Raw genomic sequence first — 23,688 nt, 5'->3', positions numbered from 1 at the left:
AGAAAAGCAGCCACTGCAGAAGAGAAATCACATGCATTACCCACTGAGACTGAATGACTCCACTACCTTCCCCAGCTCATGTTCTGCTTGCTCAGGACAAATTGTTAAGAAGATTTTCAAGAACTGACACTATGGGGATTCCTGAAGTGCAGGTATTATTCCATACTTTTGATGGAGCAGAAGTGTATTATCTCCTCTATATAGGTGGAAAATTGAGCAGAGAAGCCAGAGGACCCATTTTGGGGAGTTTTATGCATCCTACTCCCACACAAACTAAATGAAGTCTTCCCTGGCCAGGGTCCCAAGAGATTACTGGTATTCCAGCTGCGCTTGAATCCTCCAGTAGCTGAGCTGCAGGACTGCAAGTAATATATTTAGTACTTGAAATTCTTTAAACTTGAGCAGTCAGTCATTACACACATAACAACATGGGAGTAGGTGGTTTGGATTTTTCCTACTCAATTGATTAGAGGAGTGTGGGGAGATGCACTTTTTGAAAGAAATAATTTGGTGAAGAACTGAAAGGGCATTGAAGTTGGTATCCAAAATCCAATGTCTAATCTCTGCTCATATTACTGCCCACAACTGTGCACAATATATCCATTTGCTCTTTTAAAGAAAACCTTCGTATTCATTTGTCCTTGAGCAAGCAAAATGTTCAGTAGCTTCAGTGGGGGTTCGGCTGAGGCTCAGAGGCTGGATCAGGGAACTGGCTGTCACAGCTCACTCTGCCATCTAATCCTGCTCAAATCACTCCCCACAGAGCTCCAGGGGTACAAGTGAACCAGCCTGAGCACTCCTGTTGGTGTGTGTCCAGGCCAGTGTGGAAGAGGTTTTACAGAAACTTCTCAGAGCTAGAGAGAAGTTTGATAAGAGGATCCATGTTTACCCCTGCAAGAATTTCCTACCAAGATTGTTGACATAGAAAGCAAGAAAAACAGAAGGATAAATAAGAGAAACCTGCAACTTTCTATTCCAAAAAGCACTTTGTTTGTCTCTTCTGACCAATGAGTAAAGTGTGAAGTTATGAGCTTTGTAAGAATATATAAAAAGCATGCATGCTAAAATAAAAACAGGGTTTGAAGCCTTCTGAAAATGGAGTGTGTTGTTTTGTACTGTCTCCATTTCAAACATGACCATCTCAACCACGACAGGCCGGTGTGAGTTAGTGAGCCAGGCTGAGGCAGGCTCTGCTCCAACACTGGTGTGGGTACCACAGAAAGGGAGGGCATTTGTTCTCATTTGCAACAGTATCAGGTATGAGAAGATGCTGCTCTCCAAAGCCAACTCCAGCAGCACAAAATGAGTGCTCGCATGACTGCACCCAGCAAAGCAAGTAATAAACTCACACTCTGCCTGTGACCCCATTTCTCAGTTTCAGAAGTGGTGGGTTATGTGACATTACTGGCAGTGTGGAGGTTTGCTGACAGCTCAGAGAAAGACATTGGATGGAGACTTCCTGCCAACAAACAAACCAACAAACAAACAAACCAACCCACCTCAGCACAGGATTAGTTTTAGAAACACTCTCACAATCTGCAACTCCAAAGCACTCTGCAAAGTGTGATAGAGCTAACTATGTTTTCTGTCATAGTCTGTGATGCTCTATAAACAGAGAGCAGCTAAATGTTGCAGTGACTCAGAACTGCCTTTGGGAGCATGCAGGCAACCTGCTGGAGACCTCAGGCATCATGCTCCTCCTCCAACCAACACATGACAGAAAGTTCTGAAACACCTGCCAGCTGCAGTAATTTGCACAGTGCCAAATACCCAACACCCCACCACGAGTTCACATGCAGAGATTCTGCTTTCATCAAGGTTTTTTAAAAACCCCTGGTTTCCTGTCTCACAAAGGTACTGGAGAAAATAATCTACCCTACTAGTAAAGGAAACACTTAGATGACCTCCACATTGGTTTTTTACCAAGACTTTTTTTTTTTTTTCCCCAAACCAAATATGTAGTGAGGTACTTGCCCAGTAAAACTGAAAATTGTGTCTCCTACTCTTTTTGGTAGAGTTTGAAGTCACAAAATGATCTGTATCTCATAGGAGTCATGTGGTCTTCCCTGCAAAAGGACAGTCTTGCTCCTTGTCTAATTGTTAAATGATTTTGATATCAGAGCCCTGACATGAGGTTTGGAGAATCTTGTTCTCACAGAGTCAAACTGCTTCCCTTCTCAAAATGAGAACAGATTTTGGGCAAAGTCCCTGGATCACTATTTTAGGCAAGACCAAATTGACCAAGCATTACTCGAGTTGCTTTTATGTGACACCATTTTGATCATGGCATTAGAAGTGTTATTACTAAAGTGCTCTCAGGAAATTGCAGGAATGGTGCAGATGCTGTTGATACCTTTTTTATTTAAAGTTATCAACATTTTAAAAGCCAAACCAACATGCAACTAACCTTTTTGCAGTGCTTACCAAGTTTTATTTTTTCAGAGCAAACCATTACCTAGGAGCACATATTGGAAAAAAAAATCTTTTCATCTTATTTCCTTACTTTTCTACTTCCCTGACTCAAACCCAGGAGAATATGAGGCTCTTGCACCCATAAGGAACCCTCATACTTTGATGCTCTCAACCTTTTTCAGCTGGTTTCTCTTTCAGACTGATCAAGTGTTTGCACTAAGGGTGCTCTATCATCACATTTTTCAGTTGGGAACAGCAATAAGAGCCAGCAGACATAAAACTCATCTGAGCACATCAGGAGCAGCTTAAACTGTCTTGATTATGTGATATACAAAAATCAGTGCCTGGCTGTTCTCTGTGAGCCACACTTCTCATAAATACCTGCTGCTTGCTTGCTCAGCCACACTGTGTTGGACTTCCCCATGATGAAAAATTTTGTCTGAGAAACATTACAATTTGCAGCTGAGTATCCACCTTCCCTGCTGACCTGCTTTTCTGAGGACAGCATACTGAGGGTCTGACCCCAAAGGACAAAATGGTGAAGAGAAATTAAAATATTGTCACTCAGTTGTTTTTTCCCTTCGGTGAAATGAATACCTACTCCCTTCAGTTCCTCCTCATAAAATATCATGAAAGTTCTCTTATTCAAGTGTCCAAGTTTGGCTGCAGCACTGTGAAAACATTCCCATGTCCATATTCAGCCATCTACACATTCGGACAATTTAAAATGTTAGTGCTCACTTTTTTTAATAGATTGTATTATCAATAAACCTTTTTCTTTCCCCATTCCATATTTTCATAGTAAAAAAAATGTTTTCCCTTATTTATCATTAAATTCAACTCCCAGTAAGAGCCTGCAGAAGGGAATAAAACAAGTCTTCAGAGCCTTCTACAATTAGCATATTCTCATCATGCTCCAGTAATTATCTCCCTTGATACTTCAGTTGGGATGCCACACTGCTCTCATCACTACAGCATTCCCGTGGGGGAAATTAAGAGGCAAAACACTAAGATTACTCAGATTCTACATTTGCCATGTGCACATCAGTGCCCTCGTGGTCTTTGTGCCTCTGACTCTCCTGCAAATCCCTCACCAGCCACCAAAACCAGCACAGTTGTGTTTGTGCCAGGCCACTGACAGTGGGTCAAAAGCACAAAACTTGTTCCTTATTTCTGTTGAGAAAAGATTCTTTAGTAAATCAGTGTTGCTTAGAGCTGCTTAGGAGGTGTCAGGGAGAAGCGTTTGGGTGTGTTAAAGGGTTTTGTGCACGGTGCTTTTGTTCGTTTTTCTTCTTTGATGCCTCCTCCACAAATAACCTCAAAAAGTCAATCACTATTGTCTCCATTCTCCATTTAATTCTCCTTCTCTACCTGCAGGACTCATTGGGTACATTCTAGTCCCAGAAAGTGCTTGGCTCCTTTCCCAAGGCCCTAACACCCTTTTTATTTCCAGGTAGCATAAAGAAGTCTGTAGATCGAGTTAAATTTCTTTATTCTACCAAAAAATGGCATTTTTCTAATTTCTAAATTCAGTATCGCTATCTTCTCAGTGAAGCCTCTCTCCATTACGATCCCAGAGATCACCAATGGCCACTTCACAAAACTATATGAACAATTAATACAGCAACTCCAACATTATCCACCCCACCTGGTGTAAGGTGTGAAAGGAAAACAACCCTCAGAATCCCACAGTTTCTGTCAGCCATAGCTACTCCTGAGAACAGTGTGCAGCCAGGTTTGCCTAAATTAAAGCGGGAGATTCGGGGGCTAAGCTTTTACCCAGGATTGCCCAGAGATGCATTACAGCTCCCTGTTTGATTTGCACTGAATGGGCACCAGGCACAGCCAAATTTCAGGACAGTCTGCCTGATAAATCACGACTGACACTACATTGTATTGCAGGAATGAACTGTTTATTTCACAGCTGCCAACATTATGCAACTCTTTAGAAATAGTCAGAAAACCAGATGTGTGGTACACAAAGTACAAAAGCCATGTCTCCTCCTCTTCCATCAAGCTCCCTGTCCCAACTTCTGATCTGAGAGAGCATCTGCAAAGCCCATGAAAGCTGACAGGAAATTCTGCTCTGTTTCTGATGAGGGAGATGAATTTCAGTACTTGACTTATTGGAAAATACTAGAACACAATCCCATCACACATTCCTGTGATGCTTTACAATATTTCAACAATTTAAGAATATAAGGAATGAGTATTTCCAAGTTGTTGGTACTTTATAAGAAATCCTATTCAATAGAGAAGATGTCCTCTTCTGTTCCTTGTTTTTCTTAAACCAGTTGCACAGGAGAAAAATCCATGTTGCACCACAATATGCACTCAGTGCCCTTCTGAGCCATGGATGATTTACAAAACCAGTTTGGCTGAAGTTCATAATCTTAAACAAGAATAGACAGAGCTTTACCTAGAAAGGAAGGGAATATCCATGCCTTTGTGTTTGTGCACTAGTGTCATATATCTGAGATACTTAAAAGCCAGTTTCACAATTTCAGATTAAGGAGACATGCACAAAGTTATGGGTGCTCTTACCCCTTCTAGTCCCACGGAGTGCCAAGGCATAACCCACAAGTAGGAGGGCCTTAGCAATTAGTCTTAATGGTTTAGGAAATGCAATAGCTGCAGCTTTAGTTTTCAGTTGTCCTCAGAGATGAAAAACCCCAACCTATCAGCTTCAACTACACCCTCATACCACTTCTTTCCCCACTAAATATGATTTAGGCTTGAATTCCTCAATGTTTTACAAAGTTGTATGAACATCCAAGTTCAAAAAGGGAACAAACATGGACTGGATAAAATTTGGAGGGAACAGCCCATAGAGCCGGTGAGTGCTTCTCGATGGGGTGGGATGGGACACATGGGTGGGCTGGGATGGGCACAGCAGGCTGCCCATGGGTGGGATGGGCACAGCAGGCTGCCCATGGGTGGGATGGGCACAGTCAGTTCCCCATGGGTGGGATGGGCACAGTCAGTTCCCCATGGGTGGGTGGCATGGACACAGCAGGCTGCCTTGGGTGGGATGGGCACAGCAGGCTGCCCGGGGCTGGGATGGGCACCCCAGGCTGCCGGTGCGTGTCCGTGCTCGGTTCAGCGATGTGGGGGCAGATCCCGAGGCGGCTGCCCGGGGCTGGCAGCGCAGCCGGGCACAGCGCGTGCAATCCCCAGGGTACAGGCAGCTGTGCCCGGGCCCGGCTCCGCAGCACGGGGACATTCGCTGCGGCTGGAGCAGCTGGAAGCGCATTTCCATTAGCACGGCAGCCAAGTGACGGGATCGCGGGGCGAACGAGTGTTTTTAAATGTGAGCAAAGCAGCTGTGAATTCAGCCTGCTGGTTGGGACTGTGCCTGCTACAGCGCAGAATCAAGAACTGGTAAATAATGTGTAAAACAGGCAGAGAAGTGATGCCGTGGGTCTGAACTCTCGCGGCAAACCCCTCAGCGGCTTCTGCCGGACGCTGGCCCCGAGCCCGGCCGTGTCACACGGCTCGGCCCTCGGGCCCTGCGCGGCCGCCATCTTCCCCCGGGGCCGGGAAGGGAACCGCCTCCCGGGCGGGCTCTGCCCCTCAGCGGAGCCGCGGCGGCCGCTGCCACCTCCCGGTTCGGCCGCGGACAGCGCCCGCCGGGGCCGCCCGAGGCCGGGAGCGCCTCGCCCGCTCGGGGCGGCCCCGGGGCCGCTGCCGGGGGGGCCGCGGGCGGGGCCGCCTCACGCCAGGGGCGGGGCCAGGGCCGAGGCCGCGCGAGGTAGCGCACTGCGCACGCGCACCGCGCCGACGCCCCCGGCACGGGGCTGTGACGGCGTAACCAAACCTGCGTTAGCCCCGCCCCCCGGGGTGTCCCGCGTGACGGACACGTAAACGGACCAATGAGCGCTGGGGCTCCCGTACGGACCGGCCGTGCCGGGGCGGTGGTGGCCAATCGAGCGCTGCGGGCGGGTCGGGCCGGCTGCGCGTTCCCAGGCGCCTCGGCCGGGCTCTCAGTGCGCTCGGGGCGGTGCCGGCGTTCGGAGTGTTTGGGGCCGGCGGAGCGACGGGCGGGCCCGGCATGGGGGTGAGGTAGGGCCGGCCCGGCGCACGGAACGAGCGCGGCCGGCTGTCGGGACCGGGTGTTCGCGGCGGTGGGACGCGGAGCCGGGCGGAGGATGGAGGACAAGAAGGAGGAGGGCGAGGCGGAGATCCAGGAACACGGGCCCGAGCACTGGTTCAGCAAGTGGGAGCGGCAGTGCCTGGCTGAGGCCGAGCAGGAGGAGGCGCTGGCGCCGGAGCTGCAGGACGAGGCGGCGGCGCAGCCCGAGCACAAGCAGCAGAAGCTCTGGCACCTCTTTCAGAATTCGGCCACCGCCGTGGCGCAGCTCTACAAAGGTGAGCACGGTCAGGGGCTTGGGGAGGGCATGGCTGGGGCGGCTGGAGGCCGGTGGAGCCCGAGCGCGGTGGGCTCGGGGCCCGGCCCGTGGGGGTGGGAGCGCCGAGCAGCCGCGGAGCCGCCGGGGTGGGGAGGTGCCCGCAGCGGTACAAAGGGGCCGAGGCGGCGGGAGGAGCGGTGCCGGCCCGCGGCCGCCCTCGGAGACGGACGGGAAAACAAAATGGCGAGAGGGAGGGGGAGCCGCGGTCGCGGCCCGGACAGCGCCCGGCGCGGCCTCCGGGGCGGCTCCTGCGCCGGCCCGGCCGCACCTCCTCCCCCAGCCGCCGGAGCGCTCGGGCCGGAGCGCGGCCGCGGGGTGTCGGGGCGCTCCGGCGGGGGCCGCGCCGGGAGGCTCTGGGCGGCGGGGGCGAGCCCCGAGCGCCGGGGAGGGTGTGGGGGGGGGGGCCGGGAAGCCCGGCCCTGCCGGCGGCTCCCGACGCCCAGCCCCGGGAAGAGACTCCCGACAAAATGGCGAAGCGGGGCCGGGCTCATTGTGCGGCGGGGCCGGGGCGGGGGCGGCCGGGCGCTCCCCGCCGCGCTGGGGGCACCGCGCCCGCTGCCCCGGCCCGGCCGCTGCCCGCCCGCCCCGCTCGGCCCCGATCCGGAGCTGCCTCCGGAAGGTGGAACAAAATGGCGAAACCTAACATGGCCGTTCGGAGCGGGTGACTCCAAAATAAACAGCGTGTGTCCTTCCCTCCCTGCAGACCGGGTGTGCCAGCAGCCGGGGCTCTCCCTCTGGGTCCCCTTCCAGAACGCCGCCACTGCGGTCACCAACCTCTACAAAGGTAAGGGGCTGCCCCCCCGCTGCCCCGGCAGCCCTCTCCGCCGAGCCGGGCCCCACTCTGCCTCCTGCCCCGGCTTACTCATAAGTAGGGCCTGTTAATGTCTCTTATTCACCCTGATAAAATCTAACCCGAGACTGCTTCCTGAATCTTGCAGGTTTTCCCTGGTCCACTTTAGCTGACGGTAGCTGAATCTTTTCTGTTGCCTCATGTCAATGACTCATAAACTTAAAATCTGTTTTACTTTGAGACCCTTGAAAAAGGGTGTCTTTAACATGTGTCTGTTTCTTGTGAATTCAAGGGAAATGTACAACGGCTTATTAAACAGTACTGAAATTCCCTGCATTGTTTATATTTCATCGTGCATTAGATGTTGGGGTGTCATTTTAATGCCTTCTCTTTTGTGGTGAAGCAAAGTCGGGTTTAGTGCTCATAAAATTCTGCACAGATGTTATGTGACAAACTTTTATCTTCTTGTGGCACTGAGGCTTCTTAAGTAAGCCTCACAGTTTATTTTAAGCACTAAAATGTCATTATGTCTGTGTTCAGCATGGCTGTAAGAAGGCAGTGTTAGCCAGAACTTTGATAGGAGTGTGCTTTGCATGTGGCTGTGCTTTAGTGCTGGCTTACTGGGTGTTTCTGGACTCTGCAGTTCTTTGGGTTGTCCCAGGAATTCTTGTCTTCAGGAGGCTCATTCAGTGGCTTTTACTCTATTTAAAGGGTTGTGCTATAATGATACATATCAGTGAAGGCTGAAATTGGCACATTGTGATTCCCATTGTTACTGCCTTCCATTCCAAGGAAGGGAAGTGCTTTAAAATTACAATGTTGGTTTTTCTGGCTTATAGTTGAATTTGGTTTTTTTTCCCCTTGGTCTGTACAGCATTATCTGTAGATCTGCCTCTATGCTCCTTCATTTGCCTGCAGTTTTGTCATTTTGGATTTGCTTTAAGCAGTTGATGTGTTTGTGATGGGTGATGAGGTTTCTGACAGATGTGGACAGAGCAAGAAGGAAGTGTGGGTGCACAGCCCTCCCTGCCAGAGTGGTGCCTCCTGCAGAAGGTGCATTTGAATGCTGTGTGTGTGTCAGGTCATGTGAAGGGTCAGCACCTGAGAGCAGGAGGTGCTGGCCTGAGGGTGTGGGTCACTAGAACATGTCTGGGGACAATAGTCATTTGAGACTGGTGCTAGAGTAGCAGCAGGTAGTGTTAATACATTGTCTGGAATAATTACAGTCTGTCTTTACAAATAGCTCTCCTTTACAGCATCTTTATTACGAAGACTTAAGACTGTTTATTTCTGGTTAAAATGTTAGATTACTTCTGCTGTAGGCAAAATGAGCCTTTTTGTTGGCAATGATGTGATTAACTGATGAGGAGGTGATTGGGGAAACTGGACTTTAAGTTGGAAGGTGACTTTGGTCAGGTATAATGTAATACTTCCAAAACCAGCACCTGAAACAAATGTTTTCTTCAGACAGATCCTAAAGTACCTGAGTTACTCAGGAATGCCATATTTCAGTTTTCAGTTAACTTGTAAGCCAGTAGAAATTTGGTGATAACATGGTAGAGCCAGCTGAACACTGTCCCATCTGACACGTTGGAGTCTCTTACTGTGCTTTCCCTAGTGGTGAACATGGCTCTTAAAAAAACTCCTGTTTTTCACATTCTCAGTACTGTTTGTTTTGGAGGACTCTGTCAAAATACTGGAAGAATACTTGGTGGGGTGGACTGAACACCACAAACTGCCTCTTGCCTTGTCAGCTGCTTTCTGATCTGATAAATACTTGGATTTTTGAGACATCATCTTTTTAACACGAACAACCCGAGGAATGGTGCATAATGAGAAGGCCATGATGTCTTGAATGTCAGCATTTCTTCTGAATATAGATTAGAAGTTTAATATCACACCACACTCATGGTCTTACATCCTGAATTTCTGGTGCTGGAGATAGACACTGCATTCAAGGTACTTCGTTATCTTGATTGCTCTAAAAAAGTCAAGGCATGGCTTGTAATGTAGGATTTAGAACTTAAGGCCACTGTGGAAAGTTCTAGGTATATGTTAGAATAAGACTTCTGAGCCTACAATTTACCTTGTTTTTATTTAAAAAAGCCCTGAATATTTTCTAGTGTTTATTTTGACTTAGTAATTTCAGAATATATGCAGCTTGACTGCTTAGGTTTTGCTAGCTTAACTTTGTAAACAAAGTGGTTGTGGCTTTTCCCATAAAAATCTAATGTACCCGGGGTAATGATGCTTGAAACTTCTCTGGGCTGCATCAGCAGTCAGTGTTTGACCTCATACCTAGTTCACAGCTAGCACTTTGTAAAGCATTCTCATACACAAAGAAAGCAGGGTATTGATGTAAAGCCAGCCTCCAAGCCTCAGAAGGACCCTCCTGGTATTTCAGGAAGTGATTAAAGGAGTATTTTCAGTTTCCAAGTTGGCTCCAGAGTGTTTGGGCAGCTTTTGCTGCCAGTGCATTGGAGTCTGGGCTGCTGTGCAGTAGAAAATGGCAGGAGGAATAATCTGTCATGTTACCTTTGCTTTCAGAGGAATTAGCATTTGTAAATGTAGCCTTTGGATTACAAAGTAGTACAGGCAGAATACTCCTAGAGTGGATACAAATAACAGGTTAAGTTACATTTGTTTGCTTGTTTAGTTTAAACTCCAAAAGCTCCAAGATTTAGCTCACTTTGAGGTGGCTTTGGTCCGTTGTTAGGTTTGAAGTGCTGCTCTTTGGCAGTGTAGATCTCAGTGCTGTCTTCCATGGTCTGTGCACTGGTGCCTTAGAATACAAGTCCAAGAATAACATTTAGCAGTAGAACTTTCTGGGTTCTGGAGTGTGACAAAGCTACATTAGATGTGTATGTCATTGTTTGTAAACCAATATTTTGGGATAGCTGTTCAAAGAAATACATTTATCTTCTGGCTTTTGCTGTGGGCTTCATTAATAAAACAAGATTATGAAATGCTGTTTAAATCAGCTTTGCCACATGGAAAAAAATCTATGGAATTCAAGTAAACAAAATTGGAGTGGATATGTTCATGTCTTCTAAGGAGCAAGAGCAACATAGGAGTATGAAACTTTACATGAAACTGAAATAGGTGTTGTCAAAGCTCTGATAGCAAACCTGTGATGAACAAGATGAGCATAATTGTGTGGTGAACAGGATTTGTCCCACCTGTTACTGTGGTTTGAAACTTACCCAAACTGGTGGCCAGAAATACACTTCCCAAAGTTTGAAAGCAACTTAATACATTGGAGACACAGCTATAACTGATGTGCACAGGTGACTAGTTACATTAACAGAGAGGGAAATTGCATTTTGTAGTAGGATTTATTGTAAATTGTGTGTTTAAAACTTTTCAATATCAGAATTGCCATGGGATCCTAAATGGGGAAGGAAACTTTCTTAGCCTTTGTAAATGATATGTTGGCTAATTGAAAGACACTGGGGACATTTGTGTTCTAACTAGTTTCAAAACTGTGGCCTGTGAATTGCTTCTGCAATTGAAATTCAGGTGAAAATAGAAGAACTTGAAAGAAATCCTGAGTTTTCTGGCAGTTCCTTACCTGTCAGAATGAAGAAAAGCAGTTACTCCTTTCTTATGTTGGGGCTTCCTGCTGTATTGATGCACTGTGTGTGTCTAAGTCTGTTGTCCATGGATTTCAGTATCTTGCTCAGCCTGACAAGCTCTAAGTGTGTTTTTGATGTAAATAAACAGTGCTGTGGTGTTGACCTGAAGTGTAGTAAATGCTGTTTAAGTGGAGCTGGAGTTGCTGTTGGCTATCTGATGTGTAAAGAGGATGGAACATTTTGGCTAATACTCTCTTCAGGTTTAATGGAACTCCTCTTTGCTGCTACAGCCACCTTGGTCCTGCCTTATGGTGTACCCTGTAAAGATGTAGATCCTTCTTCTTTGCCATGCTTGGCAGGAGGCCACATCAGTGCTGTCTGTACATTGCTGTGTAACACTCAGAGAATTTTTCTGTCCTCTTGCAGAGAGTGTGGATGCCCACCAGCGGAGCTTTGATTTAGGAATCCAGATTGGCTATCAGCGCCGGAATAAGGATGTGTTAGCCTGGGTTAAAAAACGCAGAAGAACTATTCGAAGAGAAGACTTAATCAGCTTCCTTTGTGGAAAAGTCCCTCCTCCAAGAAATTCTAGAGCTCCCCCAAGACTGACTGTAGTATCCCCTAACCGAGCTACTTCAACAGAAACTAGCTCATCTGTAGAGACTGATTTGCAACCCTTCCGTGAAGCCATAGCTCTGCATGGTAACTGCCACTTTTTCAATACTACTTGGTTAACACTGGGTGGGGGTTTTTAAGGTGTGTTTGGCATATCATAATGTGTCGTGTACCTGGTGTTCCAGCTGAAGGTATCCCCTTCACTCTTTAAGGGAGCTTTTGCATGTATAAGGCATGTGTTGGCTGCTAAAAATTTGTATAGTTGAGTATTTTGAATGAAGAAACGATACTGAATAAAAATGAAATTTGGGTCTGTGATATTGCACAGCTGTGAACTCAGCAGTTAAGTTTCAAGTCTTGGTATTGTTCTTGAAGCATGAAGAGACTTGGCATTCATAGCAATGCTAAAGTAAACAGAATTCTTGGAAAATGGCAATGCTTTGCTAGCAACTAGTTAAATATTAAGATTTGACGACTAGCAAATTTTTGGAGGCTTAGGGAGGGAATTTGATGTCTGAGGCTTCTGTCTCTAGCTCTTAGTACCTTTGTTAGGCACTAATGCAGTTCAGCATTCTGCTAATAGTACCCTGGGAAGGGTGTTTCAGTTACACATTTTTGAAATAACTGAGCCCTGTTCAGAACTTTGCTCTAGTTCACTTTCAGATTTACATGTCTTGCATGTCATACTGAATTGCCTTCCTTGCCATCACCAGCAGTGTTGGGTGTATCTCTTTTCAGAGATGAATATTCAGTAGCTTATTCTGTATTGGATTATGATTGAGCAAGTGATAGACAGATGTGTTTTAAACTGCTCTTGAGGTGAGATGGGGCAGTCCACCTCTGGGTTTTGTGCCTTCTAAAATTCAAAAGGGTAGCAGATACCTTGAGGTACAAACCCTAGACATTCTAAAAATGAAAATGAAGCTATCTAGAAATGCAACCTAAATTAAATTTTTACTGTCTGGATATTCTCAGTGGGGGGTAGAATTGATGGGTTAATTAGAAATATAAATTCCTGAAAATGCAGATCTGGCTTCTGCTGTGCTCTGGTGGTTTTTGAAGATGCCCAGTCCAGACACTGTTACTGTCTAGGTGACAGCCATTTAAACCAAACATGCTTCCCTACTCAGTCATGTTGGTTTTGGCAGTTTCCTGTCTCATACAGAAGGAGGCTAGGGAATTCTGTGCACCACTCTTGCTTATTCAGTGTAGATAAAATTAATTTCATGAGAGCAGCTGCAGAAGCTGGCTCTGGCTGTGGTAAGCACCCTCGTAAAAATGCTTTTCTGTAAAGGTAGTTGAATCTGTGGAGTTGGATTTAACTGGAAAGGCTCAGTCTCAGGTGAGAGGAAGCTTAGGTAGACTCACTTCAGCACAGTGAGCTCTCTGAATAAACTCAGAGGCATTTTTATTGCTAAAATGGTTCTTTTTGTGTCCATGTATCGTTTCCTAGCATCTGCTTTGTACAGAGCTGGTTTATGGAAGTCACTTTTCTGTAGCATGAGGATCTGAACAATGATATATATATAAAGTTTTCCATATTTCATGATGTAATATAGGGTCATGAGGAAGTTCTGTCCTCTGTAGTGGTACTGCAGGGGCTCAAAATGTACTTTTCCCCTTCATCAGCTGGTTGACAAGATTACATGTCAGTCACCTTCTGGATTAGGTTCTCCTCATATCAGTTTCAATCTGGTCCTTGACACAAATGCTTTTGTGCTAATCCTTTAGTGACTAGGCTTCTATTGGGCCTCATACCTGTTTTTAGGTTGCTGCCTACAATGTTTGCATTACTCCAGCTTCTCCCCTTTTTTTTTCTTCAAGGAAGGTGTGATTAAGCAATCTCATGAACTCATTTCCTATTTATTGTAGGGCTGCTCAAAACTATGTTTTGATTTTGAAACCTGCCAAGGATCTTCAGGTGTTTGTAAATTATGCCTGTGCTTATCATAATTTATGGCACATTGTTTGAAAGTGCTGCTTCTGAGGGAACATGAGAACCTGGTGATAGTGAGGAGCAGTCCAGGCACAGAGGTTTTGAGAGGAGTTTCCAGCTGGCCTGTAAAGGTGGGAGGCTGTTTTGTGCTGCTTGGCTTCTGGTGGGAATAGAATATTTGTTGATCATGTGGATGGGTTGAATTAGCTTTGAGGGATGATGCTAAAGCTTTGCTGCTTGCAGCAAGACCTCTTTTAGTAAAGCAGGGATAGATATGAATAGCCCATGGCACCAGGTAAAGTGGAAGCAGAGCTGGGGTATTGACTTCTCAGAAATAGGTACTATTATATGTCTAAAGATCATGGCATTATAGCTTGCTGATCTTCCCCTTTGATGGTGGAAAATATCTATTTTTCATAATCTAACCCCTAAATGCATCATAAGCACAAAATTTTGACAAAAGCAGTGGTAACAAAATAGCTAATACTTCAGTATTTCCTGGAACATCAAACACAGTTCTAGGTGTATGCCCTAGACTAAAGCATTTGAGATTAGCATCCTTTAGGCATCAGTACAAGCTTTAAACTGTATGCTTCAAAAGAAATATCTTAAAACTGAATTTTTGTCTCCAGGCCTGTAACCTCTGACCTGTATTTTATCTGATGTTTGACAGTTTTTTGGGCAGGATATTGACCCCAGAATTTAATCTTGTGATAGTGATTATCAAGTCTTTGTACTACAAGAAAACTTGAGAGCAGAACAGCAGAGAAGAACCTTTTATAGCAGCTAAAAGCAAAATTATCATGGCAAAAAATTAGGCATGACAATGTTTAAGATGTGATCTCCCTGTTCTTTTAACTCCATAGCACTTATGCTCTGCAGTTATTACTGAACTCTTGAGTGTTACTTAGTGAGAAGGAGACTTTGGAACCTTACTCTTGAGAGAGCAAACTTTGGTAAACAACATCTTTTCCCTTATTATCAGCTTTTCACTGTTAGCATGCTGATAGGTAACCTTGAAATAAAGCAGGGCTGATGACTTGGACTGTGAATATTTGAAAAGAAGTTCAAGCCTTTTAGAAAAGCTGAGTAGTTATCTCAGGGTAATACATGATGTTTTACTCTGGAGTGCCAGTGCAGTTTTCTGAAACTTTAATGAAACATCAGTCTAATGCTTGGTGTTTTAAGATGTGGTAGTAGAAGATAATACCTTTATTGTCCAACATCTCAATTGCAGAGTTGGGTTTTTAACTTCCATTAGTCCCTGAAATGTCATTGCAGCCAGGGAAAGTATGGATGTGTCTTCACCTACTCTCTGGATGTGTATTGACATTTCCAGTTCTGTAAGAGCTGAGTTTCAAATGACAGAATTCCATCAATCTGAGCTAACAGTACAGGAGTCCCAAACTCTGCCACGTGCTCAGCCACGTTGTGCCTGGCTGGAGCTGCTGTACCAAGGGTGGTGCACAGCCCCTGCCCTTCACTGGGCATGTGCTCTGTGTTTAACTCACCATCCTCCCAGCAAAATGGGAGAAAATGCTGGGATTTCAGGAGGGGCAAGAAGCAAACTTGGAAAGGTAATCTTGAAATGCATTTGGCTTGATCAAAAATAAGGTGAATTTGGGGGAAAAATAGGGCAACATTACAGTGAGAGAACATTAGTTCTTTTTCTCCTTGGCTTTAAAGTTGATGTGTATAATTCATGTGATTTGTCCTCTGTGGGGTAGGGAGGGCACTTGCACATAGAAATTTGTGACCTGGCCCCTTAGGAGTCTGAATTCCCACTAGGCCTTTGTGTTTGCTTCTCAGAATATTGAAGTGCAGTTTAAAACAGGGGCACTTAGCAGAGTGGAGAAGCAGCAGCTGGTAAAAGAGGGGATGGGAAAGCAGAGTTCAGATTGGTCTGACACAGGTTAATTTAAAGGCTGTATGTAAATACTGCTGTGATGGAATTGTGTATTGCTATGTGCTGCTAAAACTTGTTCTTTGAGCCAGTATTATGGAAGGGTGAGTATGACAAAGGAGTGACAAGGATCTCTGTGCATGCTATTTTCTATTTATCTGGGGTTATTAACTAATTCCTGCTTTAGTCACACTACCTAAGCATGAATGTTCCTTTTGATACTTCCTGATTAAAACTTCTAGAAACAGAGTTTGTACTATATGGAACAGTAGCTACCCAGTATATTATGCTGTGATAGTGACCTGAATGAGTTGTATATGGGCATGATTGTAGTGCAGATGAAACAGCATTTACAGTTTGTTAGGCCAGTGGTGATAAACTTGCTGATTTTGAGTTGACAGTTGTAAGTATTTTGTAATCCATGAAACATATTTTCAGTCAAGCATTCTAATATCTTGATAGTTTTGGAGTGTACTTAGTTATAAATTGGGTAGTATTGGTCACAGCTCCTTCTAATGGTACTGTAAGACCTTTTAAAATATAATTCTTTGTAAAGTCCTTGTCTGTGAAATGTCACTTTGTTAATGAAAGATATAACAGGAATGAGAATGTACTTGGTACTGCAAAATGTTTGAGATTTGCCTTCCACTTCAAACCTTTCCAACTCAGAAGGGGGTCAGAGCCATGTGGGCCTTCTTAAAGTCCTCAAAGAATAAAGGAGATGTCCCTGGTAGAAAGGAGTGGGAAACTTCAGAGGTGGGTGTGAGATTGTGGGAGAAGTGAAGCCACTTCAGCAGCTGTTTGGATCTCTGTCCTGTTGTGTGGACAAAATCTGTCCTTTTGTATGGACAAAGCTGCTGTGCCTGTGGTTAAGGCCATATTAATCACAATACAGAAATTTGAGGTTGGGAAGTGGTGTTTGCTGACAGTCATGTCATTTTACCACTTCCTAGTGCCAGTTACTGCTTTAAATGCTTTGGGAAGAGCTCTGAGTCTGCTGAAAGCTTGAACTCAGAGTAATTCACAGTAAATGGATTTTCGGAGATTTTCCTCTGCCTTGCCACAGCTTCCCAAGGAAAAGCTTAACTCTTTACCCCGTTGACTAAAAGTGGATTTTTTTGAGCCTTGCAGGTTGTTCTCAGAGATGTTGGTTCCATGTAGTGGCATCTTGATATTTGTGTATGCCTTGAGTTTGCTTTGACTTTTCCCTGTTAGCTCAATTAGCCCATCCTAATGTGCAAATCCAGACTGTGATCTGAGTGTTTCATTTGGCAGTTCTGCCCTTCTGGGTGGATGGCAGTGCTGTGGGATGTGATTCACTGCCAGGAGCTGAGGCTGTCAGTCTGTCAGTACCCAGCCATGACTGGTACTAAATACCTGGGTGAGCTGCAAGATTAACCTGCAGCTCAGAGCCCATGCTGTGATGCAATATCCTTGTGTTCTGATCTCTAGGAATTAATTCAAAGCTACTCTCCTACCTTAGACACTAAGTTGACTTGAAGATTTTAACTTTTAATTATCTGCTGAATGTTGTTTGTGTATTTAAATGTACAGTGCTTCAGCATTACCTAAATGCTGGGAAGTCAGTGACTGCTTTAGGCATTGCTTGTGAACTTTGGCAGTCTGGTTTAGAATATGCTGCACTGTTACAGATACATCTTTTAACTGTATCAACTCTTTTAAAGGATGCTTGTTACTTGAAAAGGCTCCACTTAAAAACATAGTTGTTGAGTGGTGCCAAAAAACATCTTTTGACTTCACAAGTCAGTTTTGGGGTTTATTTAAATAATTTTTCTGCCCTTACTTTGGCACTAGATCTAGTAAAAAGATGTCATGGTAAAACTGAATTACTGTGTTGCTCCTTTGGTATGAGTTGTATAGCAGTAAATAACTGATAAGTGATGTAAATTGTTGACTCTTAAGTGTAAGTAATGACACTGAACTTGTGTGGTCACAGCAGTTTTGCTTGGAATAGGGATGTGGGGGAAATCTCTACAATCATTTTGGATTTGAAAAAATGTCACCTGTATGCTGTCAGATTTTTTCCAGTTTAAATGTACAGGATGAATTAATGTTTTTTCTGATGTATATCATGCCAGTTGAAATTAAACTACTGATGTCTTTGAATTGTGAAGTGATTTGTTACCTGCCCAAATTGTCTATGTTAGTAGTTTATGCAGGATATGGTATCTGAATTGGCTTTTTCTCATACATTTGTCATCAAGTTTAGCTGCATTACTTTCTTTGGTGGATGCATGGGAAATTCTTTTCCTAATGGTTTGAATTTAAGCTTGACCTTAATCCTGGGAATACTATCATAAAGTTTATTTCTGAGTTACCTTTACACTAAAACAGCTGCTTCTGCTTAAATACTTTCTGCCATTGTGAATGAGCAATGATTTTGCTATTAACAAAATCTGCAGGGTGCCTCTTAGGTTCAGACCATGCTTCTGGGCCCTTTTGAGCACCACTTGGAGCTGTAAGCAAAAGCCCTAAGAAAGAATCAGTGATTGGTGGCTGTGTCTACTGGTTTGTTGTGCAATGCCAGATCTGTGTGAAGTATTTCCTGTGCTGTTACAAGTTGGAAGCTTTAAATGTCCATCCAGTAATGTTCAGAGGAGTGAATTGGTTGGGCTGCTCCATCCTGACCTGTGTATCAGCCTGCCATTGCTGCACATGGCTTTTAGAGCTCAGCTTCTCCCTGAGGTTTCTGGTGGCTGATGTAGTTCTGGCAGTCCTCTCTTCCCAGAGCCTCTGAAGTTGCCCCTTTGGCCTGCCAGCAGCTGGTGGATTGGGCTTTGTTAGGCTTGACTTGTCAGTCAGTGGTTTTTGGCTGCTCATTTGACAGTCCATGGAGATGGGAATTAGTGCATGCACAAGGTTTGTGATGTGGACAGAGCTATGGAATATTTGAGACTGGAGAAGGGAGCTCTAAGATTTTGAAGGTTACTGAGAGAGGAATCTTCCTGGACAGTTCAGCATTTCCTTGTTCTTATTGTTAGAACATATGCAGATCTATCCTTATCTTCCCTAAGGCCTACAGATGTTTCTGTACTCTTCTGCTAATACTCAGGTTTGGAAAAGTTATGATAGTAAAGATGTTTGTCTTACCTCTGAGCTCCTGTTTATCTCCAAATGCAGCCTGAATTGGAAATTGAGAAGAGTAGTTAGTTAGACTTTTGTGTATTAGTCCTTGCTAAATTTATGTTTGAGAATGTCCCACTTTTGCAAAATTGTCATGTTACAGAAGGCAGAGGTTAAATTAGTATGGAAGTTCATGGTTGTCTTTTTATGGCCTTGTTTCTACAGTAAATAAACTTCAGTTTGATTCAAATACTGTTAATTTGAATACAAACCCAAGTACTTGCAGGGTACCTGTGACAGTGATTTGCATCAGAACTGTTGATAACAAATTTTGGGTGATTGTCATATGGTTTTCCTTGCTTGTTCTTTAAGTGCATTTCTGAATTTAATAATACTGATGTGTTGGCTGTTGGTGTTAGCCATGGAATAAAAGTTGTATTTATGAACTGGCTGTGGTGTGCACCTGTGTGAGACCTGCTGCCACAGTGCAGTTTCCTCCAGGGAGTGGAAAGGAGCAGGGTGGTGGTGCTGACACAAGACCAGGTCAGTTCAGCTCCAGTCCTTGGCAGGGCTGTGTAACTCTTGGTCCAGTGTGAAGCCTTTAAATTGAGATTATTTGCTCTCGAGTATGTCCCTGTTTTGAACAGCATGTCATGCCTATGGAGTTAATGTTTTTCAGAGTGTGCTGTTACGTCCTGGTGTATAAGCTCACTTCTAACATCATAAAAAACATTTCTGGTAACTACTGGATTGTTGCACAGGCTGAAAGCTGAGAAGGTGTGCTCTGGACTGGAGTGGTACAAATGGCAGGGTGAAGTGCCTTTAAGGTCTCTGTGGAATGGGGCTGAGTGCAGCCCTGTGTGGCACCTGTGGGGACTGAACTGTGTGTGCTGTCTGACTGAAGCCCTTTTTCTCTCTCTCCCCAGGTCTTAGTGGTGCAATGGCTAGTATAAGTGTTCGCTCGAGTACCCCAGGCTCGCCTACTCACATGAGCAGTGGCTCCAATGCTAGTCGAAGGAGAAATGGACTCCATGATGTTGATTTGAACACTTTCATATCAGAAGAAATGGCACTCCACTTGGACAATGGTGGAACTAGAAAGCGTACCTCAGCCCAGTGTGGCGATGTCATTACAGACTCACCAACTCATAAACGCAACAGAATGATCTAAACTGCAAAAATTTCAAACCCACCATGCTGCTTGAAAGCCACTTGATCCTCTGAGTACTATTGAAAAGGAAACATGAGGCCATCTTTCCATATTCACTGTTTAAGACAAAGAATTCAATAAATGCCATAAAGGAAATTTTAGATATTACATTAGATGCCTCTTGTAACTGCGGCTTTCTTAAACTATATTCTTAGCAGAGGACATCAGATATTGTGTAGTAGTTAGCAAGATCATCATAGGCGAACATGTATCTGTTCCAAGGCTAAAAGTGACCTTACTTGTATTATTAAAGGGAAAGGAAATTTCAGATGTTTATTTGGCTATAGAATTCTTTTTTTTTTTTTTGTCCTTTATTTCCTGCTTTGAGTATTTGCTTAAACAGTATTGCCAGTTTGACTGAAATTGTCTACAACATGACTTGGCATCTTTGTCAAAACTGCAGGCTTCCATTTTTGCAGCACTGTACCATGCACCTAGTTTCTGTATAGTAACAGTGTGCAAGTTATAAATATTGGACTGTACCCTTTTTAGTTTTAAAAGCAGTTGATAATTCTGGTGATTGTGTGATAATGTAAAGAGGTGCTATGATGGTCATGCAATTAATACTTAATATTGAATCAATACAAGGATCTTTATTGGATTCACTTTGTGTGTTCTAGTGCTCTGAAGTAGCAATATTAAACTTTTCCCCAATTAACTTCATAGGCTTTTAAATCAGTTTGAGAAAATATATGTACTTATTGGTATTATCCTTGTGGTAATCATACACAGTGCAGACTGCACCAGTGCTGACCTAAATTTAGAGAAAAATGTCCTGTAATTGGAAAATAGGCTTTTCTGTTCAGTATTAGTGAAGGGTAGGTTTTGTGTACACCCATATCCTATTTTACATTTCTTGTGAAGTAATTGCCCATTGCTGGGGAGGGGTGGGAGGAGAGGGAATGTGGGGAATAGTTGGAAAAGGGGTGTGTTCTAACAAGTAAGACTTCTGGTCACATGTGGAAACTTGGACTAACTTAAACAAGATTCTGTGATGCCATCCCCCTCAGGAGGGAGTGACATGCAGGTTCTGTGAAGTGCTAAGAAAATAATTTAAAACTGGAAGTTGATTATAAAACTCTGGATAAACATGCTGTAAGCATGAATTAAAAAGGATAAATGGCTTTCTTTTTGTGTTTAGCTTACATTCATAGGATTGAACTCTGGCTGCCGTAACTTAAGCATAGTCTAAAACTGAACTAGAGATCAAGACTGATCTGCTGCAAATCTGTTTCTGAATGGGGAAGGACAGATGTCAGTCTCAGAGTGTCCTGACTATTTTTATATGTAGAGGGAGGAAGTCTTTGGTGGAGAGCTCTGGCTTTAGGGCCTCTAAATCTCTGCCTTGGAAAGGGACAACACAGGAAGAATAAGAAAATGGAGAGCTCCAACCCTGCACGTTGGGAAAGGGGTATTTAGAGAGGTGGTAATGCATGCTTTAACTGGAAGCATAGGTTGATCCTGGGATTAAATGTAGTTCTGCTAGATTCCCAGTACTAAGAATTGTGGATTCTGGCAAAGTTAAGGCACCTTGAGCTCCATGTTAATACACAGCTCTTCAAGACTTTTGCTTACGTGCTTGTAGAGTCAGATCTCTTTTGTATTATCTTTGCTGTTTGAAGCAGACTTCACTGTAGGTTTGCCCTTTTTACCCTCTCATCAATGTCTGTAGTCAAGGCAAGTCACACAGCGATGCTGTGTGAGATACTCAGGGCTCTCTACTTGAGCCTGGTTTCCTAGCCTTGTGGTGCTTCCATCACATTTCTTTACACCCAAGAGCCCTTGAAGATGTCAGTAGTTGCACAGTACTGTAGCAAGAGGCTCTGCAGTTCATGGACAGCTGTCAGAAGTGTCCAAAGAAAAGTGCTAAGAACTGCTCCAACCCCCACCTGTGTTACATAGCTGAACTTGCACATCACTTGAAACTCAGTATACATTAATTTCAGTTACTGCTATTAACTACAATTCATAAGGTTTAGTTTATGTAAGATGTTAATACTGCATAAAGCTAGTTTCTTTTGGAGACTGCATTTTCAGCAAAGATTTTGAAGATGGTATCTGAATATACATTAGTATTTATTAGACTATTGGCAGAGGGATTTTTCTGTTCTAAAAGAAAGGTGGAGTCCTGAACAGAAAGGACAGGTGTGAGAACCATTCTTCAGCTCTACTGTTTATTTTTTAACTGGCTTGTACAAGTAAGATGCTTATGCTCTGCAACTTCTAACACACTTTCTTCTCGATGTGGTAAAGGTGACATTGTACTGGGACCAGTCCTGCACACAGGGACTGAGCTGTAGCAGTGCTGCTGGTCTAGCCCAAATACAGAGCCTGTTCAAATTACTTCTCCCCTTTCTTGATGTGAGATAAATCTTGTTGATGCTCTGAAGCATTAATTCAGGCTATTACCATCTAAAACTAAATTTGTCTGTCTTCTTATTTAATTTGTGCCATTTTTCTTTGAAAGAAAGCAGACTTTGATATTAAACTGGTTGCATTAATGTTTTTTTTTGCTTGTACCTTAAATACTTGGCAACTTTTGATTGTTTTTCATTTAGCCCCAACTGTTGTTTGCTCTTTGACCTCTGCCAGAGTGATCAAAAATGCATGTATTCATCTGATAAACACAGGGGAACAGGTTGTCTCTGAAAAAAAAATAAATAAAAAGAAGTCCAGTACCTGTTGCTTTGAAGACTATTTCTTGTGCCAGTGTAGAAAACTGATGTTCTGGAAATAGCTTTCAGCTATATCCAACCTGTAGCTCCTGGAGCCAGAAGTGAGTTGGTTTTCAGTAGGGAACACTGACTGGAGAGCTGTTTAGTTTGGTACAAATGGTGCTTACTTTTGCTTTCTCCTCTGACTCGTGCAGTTGCCCGGTCTCTTCTCCGTGTACATCCAGTCTAACCTGAATGTGCGGCAGTTACATAAAGTACATCTGCACTGAAGCTACTGAGCTTGGCTTGCTTATTAATGAAGTAAGTTTTAAATGTTCAATTGAAATCTATATTACAATAAAGTCATGCAAAAATGATTTTGGTTGAAATTGAAGTCCTGCAGTTAAACTTACTTTCAAATGTGGTTTACCCAGCTGGAGTAATAGAAACTCTAAGTCATAATAAACCTAATAAAAAAAAATACAACTAATCAGGCTGTTTTGTAGTTCTTTGAAGTTTCTGAATAATACAGTCCAATCATGCCAAACAAGATGTGATTAGTGTGAGCTGACAGGCTGCCTTGGTTGTGCAGATCAGGATTTCCCTTGAATGCACTTTGGTGTAGCTTACACACAGGGTTTTGTTTTGTCTCCTTCTGACTAATGCTGGTACAGAAAATTGGGGTGTACTACATCTGTACAAGATGTTCTGCAGACTTCAACATCACTAATACTTAAAAGAAGCATCTTAAAGATTTAAGTGGCATAGTTTAGGAAGTTAAGTGGTGTTGACTTCAATAGTAGAGCTTTCCAGTCTTTTGCAATAGTTTCTTTGGACTTAAGTGAAATCAGGTGCTTTAATTAGCAGCATTTCCTGCTTCATGTGGGTGTCCCTAAACCTGCAAACTATTTTTCACTTGCTTTATCAGCAGGTTTTAGAATTCCGTTATGAAGGAAAGCTTTATTTCATAGGGGCTTTCAAGTTTAAAAAGTTTCTTTTTAATTAACGTTAACATTTTTTCACTTACTTAGCCACCAAAATGTTCCAACAGGAATTTAGCAATATTCTTAAAAGGCTTCTAAATCCCAGCATCTTTCAAT

At 43.8% G+C, this 23,688-nt stretch overlaps 1 protein-coding gene across 1 annotated transcript; it reads left to right on the top strand.

Annotated features, from left to right (window-relative positions):
* The first annotated feature begins 6,430 nt into the window (after window positions 1–6,430).
* Window positions 6,431–22,965, top strand: HAPSTR1 (HUWE1 associated protein modifying stress responses). The gene is made up of 4 exons (XM_063171092.1): window positions 6,431–6,780; window positions 7,525–7,605; window positions 11,613–11,888; window positions 19,651–22,965. The coding sequence occupies exons 1-4, from the start codon at window positions 6,561–6,563 to the stop codon at window positions 19,893–19,895; spliced, it is 822 nt and encodes a 273-aa protein (XP_063027162.1). The 5' UTR covers window positions 6,431–6,560; the 3' UTR covers window positions 19,896–22,965.
* The last annotated feature ends 723 nt before the right edge of the window (window positions 22,966–23,688 follow it).

The sequence above is a fragment of the Melospiza melodia genome, chromosome 18 (genome assembly GCF_035770615.1).
Source record: "Melospiza melodia melodia isolate bMelMel2 chromosome 18, bMelMel2.pri, whole genome shotgun sequence".
NCBI classification, from domain to species: Eukaryota; Metazoa; Chordata; class Aves; order Passeriformes; family Passerellidae; genus Melospiza; species Melospiza melodia.
The sequence above is the reverse complement of the archived record's forward strand: the minus strand, read 5'-3'. Positions and strand labels throughout refer to the sequence as shown.

What these genes read in the sequence shown, in the direction of transcription:
- HAPSTR1 (XM_063171092.1), top strand. Translation starts at nt 6,561, where the DNA reads ATGGAGGACAAGAAGGAGGAGGGCGAGGCGGAGATCCAGGAACACGGG. An exon ending in GGTCACCAACCTCTACAAAG is followed by an intron (nt 7,606 to 11,612) that starts GTAAGGGGCTGC and finishes GTCCTCTTGCAG; the next exon opens with AGAGTGTGGATGCCCACCAG. An exon ending in TGAAGCCATAGCTCTGCATG is followed by an intron (nt 11,889 to 19,650) that starts GTAACTGCCACT and finishes CTCTCTCCCCAG; the next exon opens with GTCTTAGTGGTGCAATGGCT.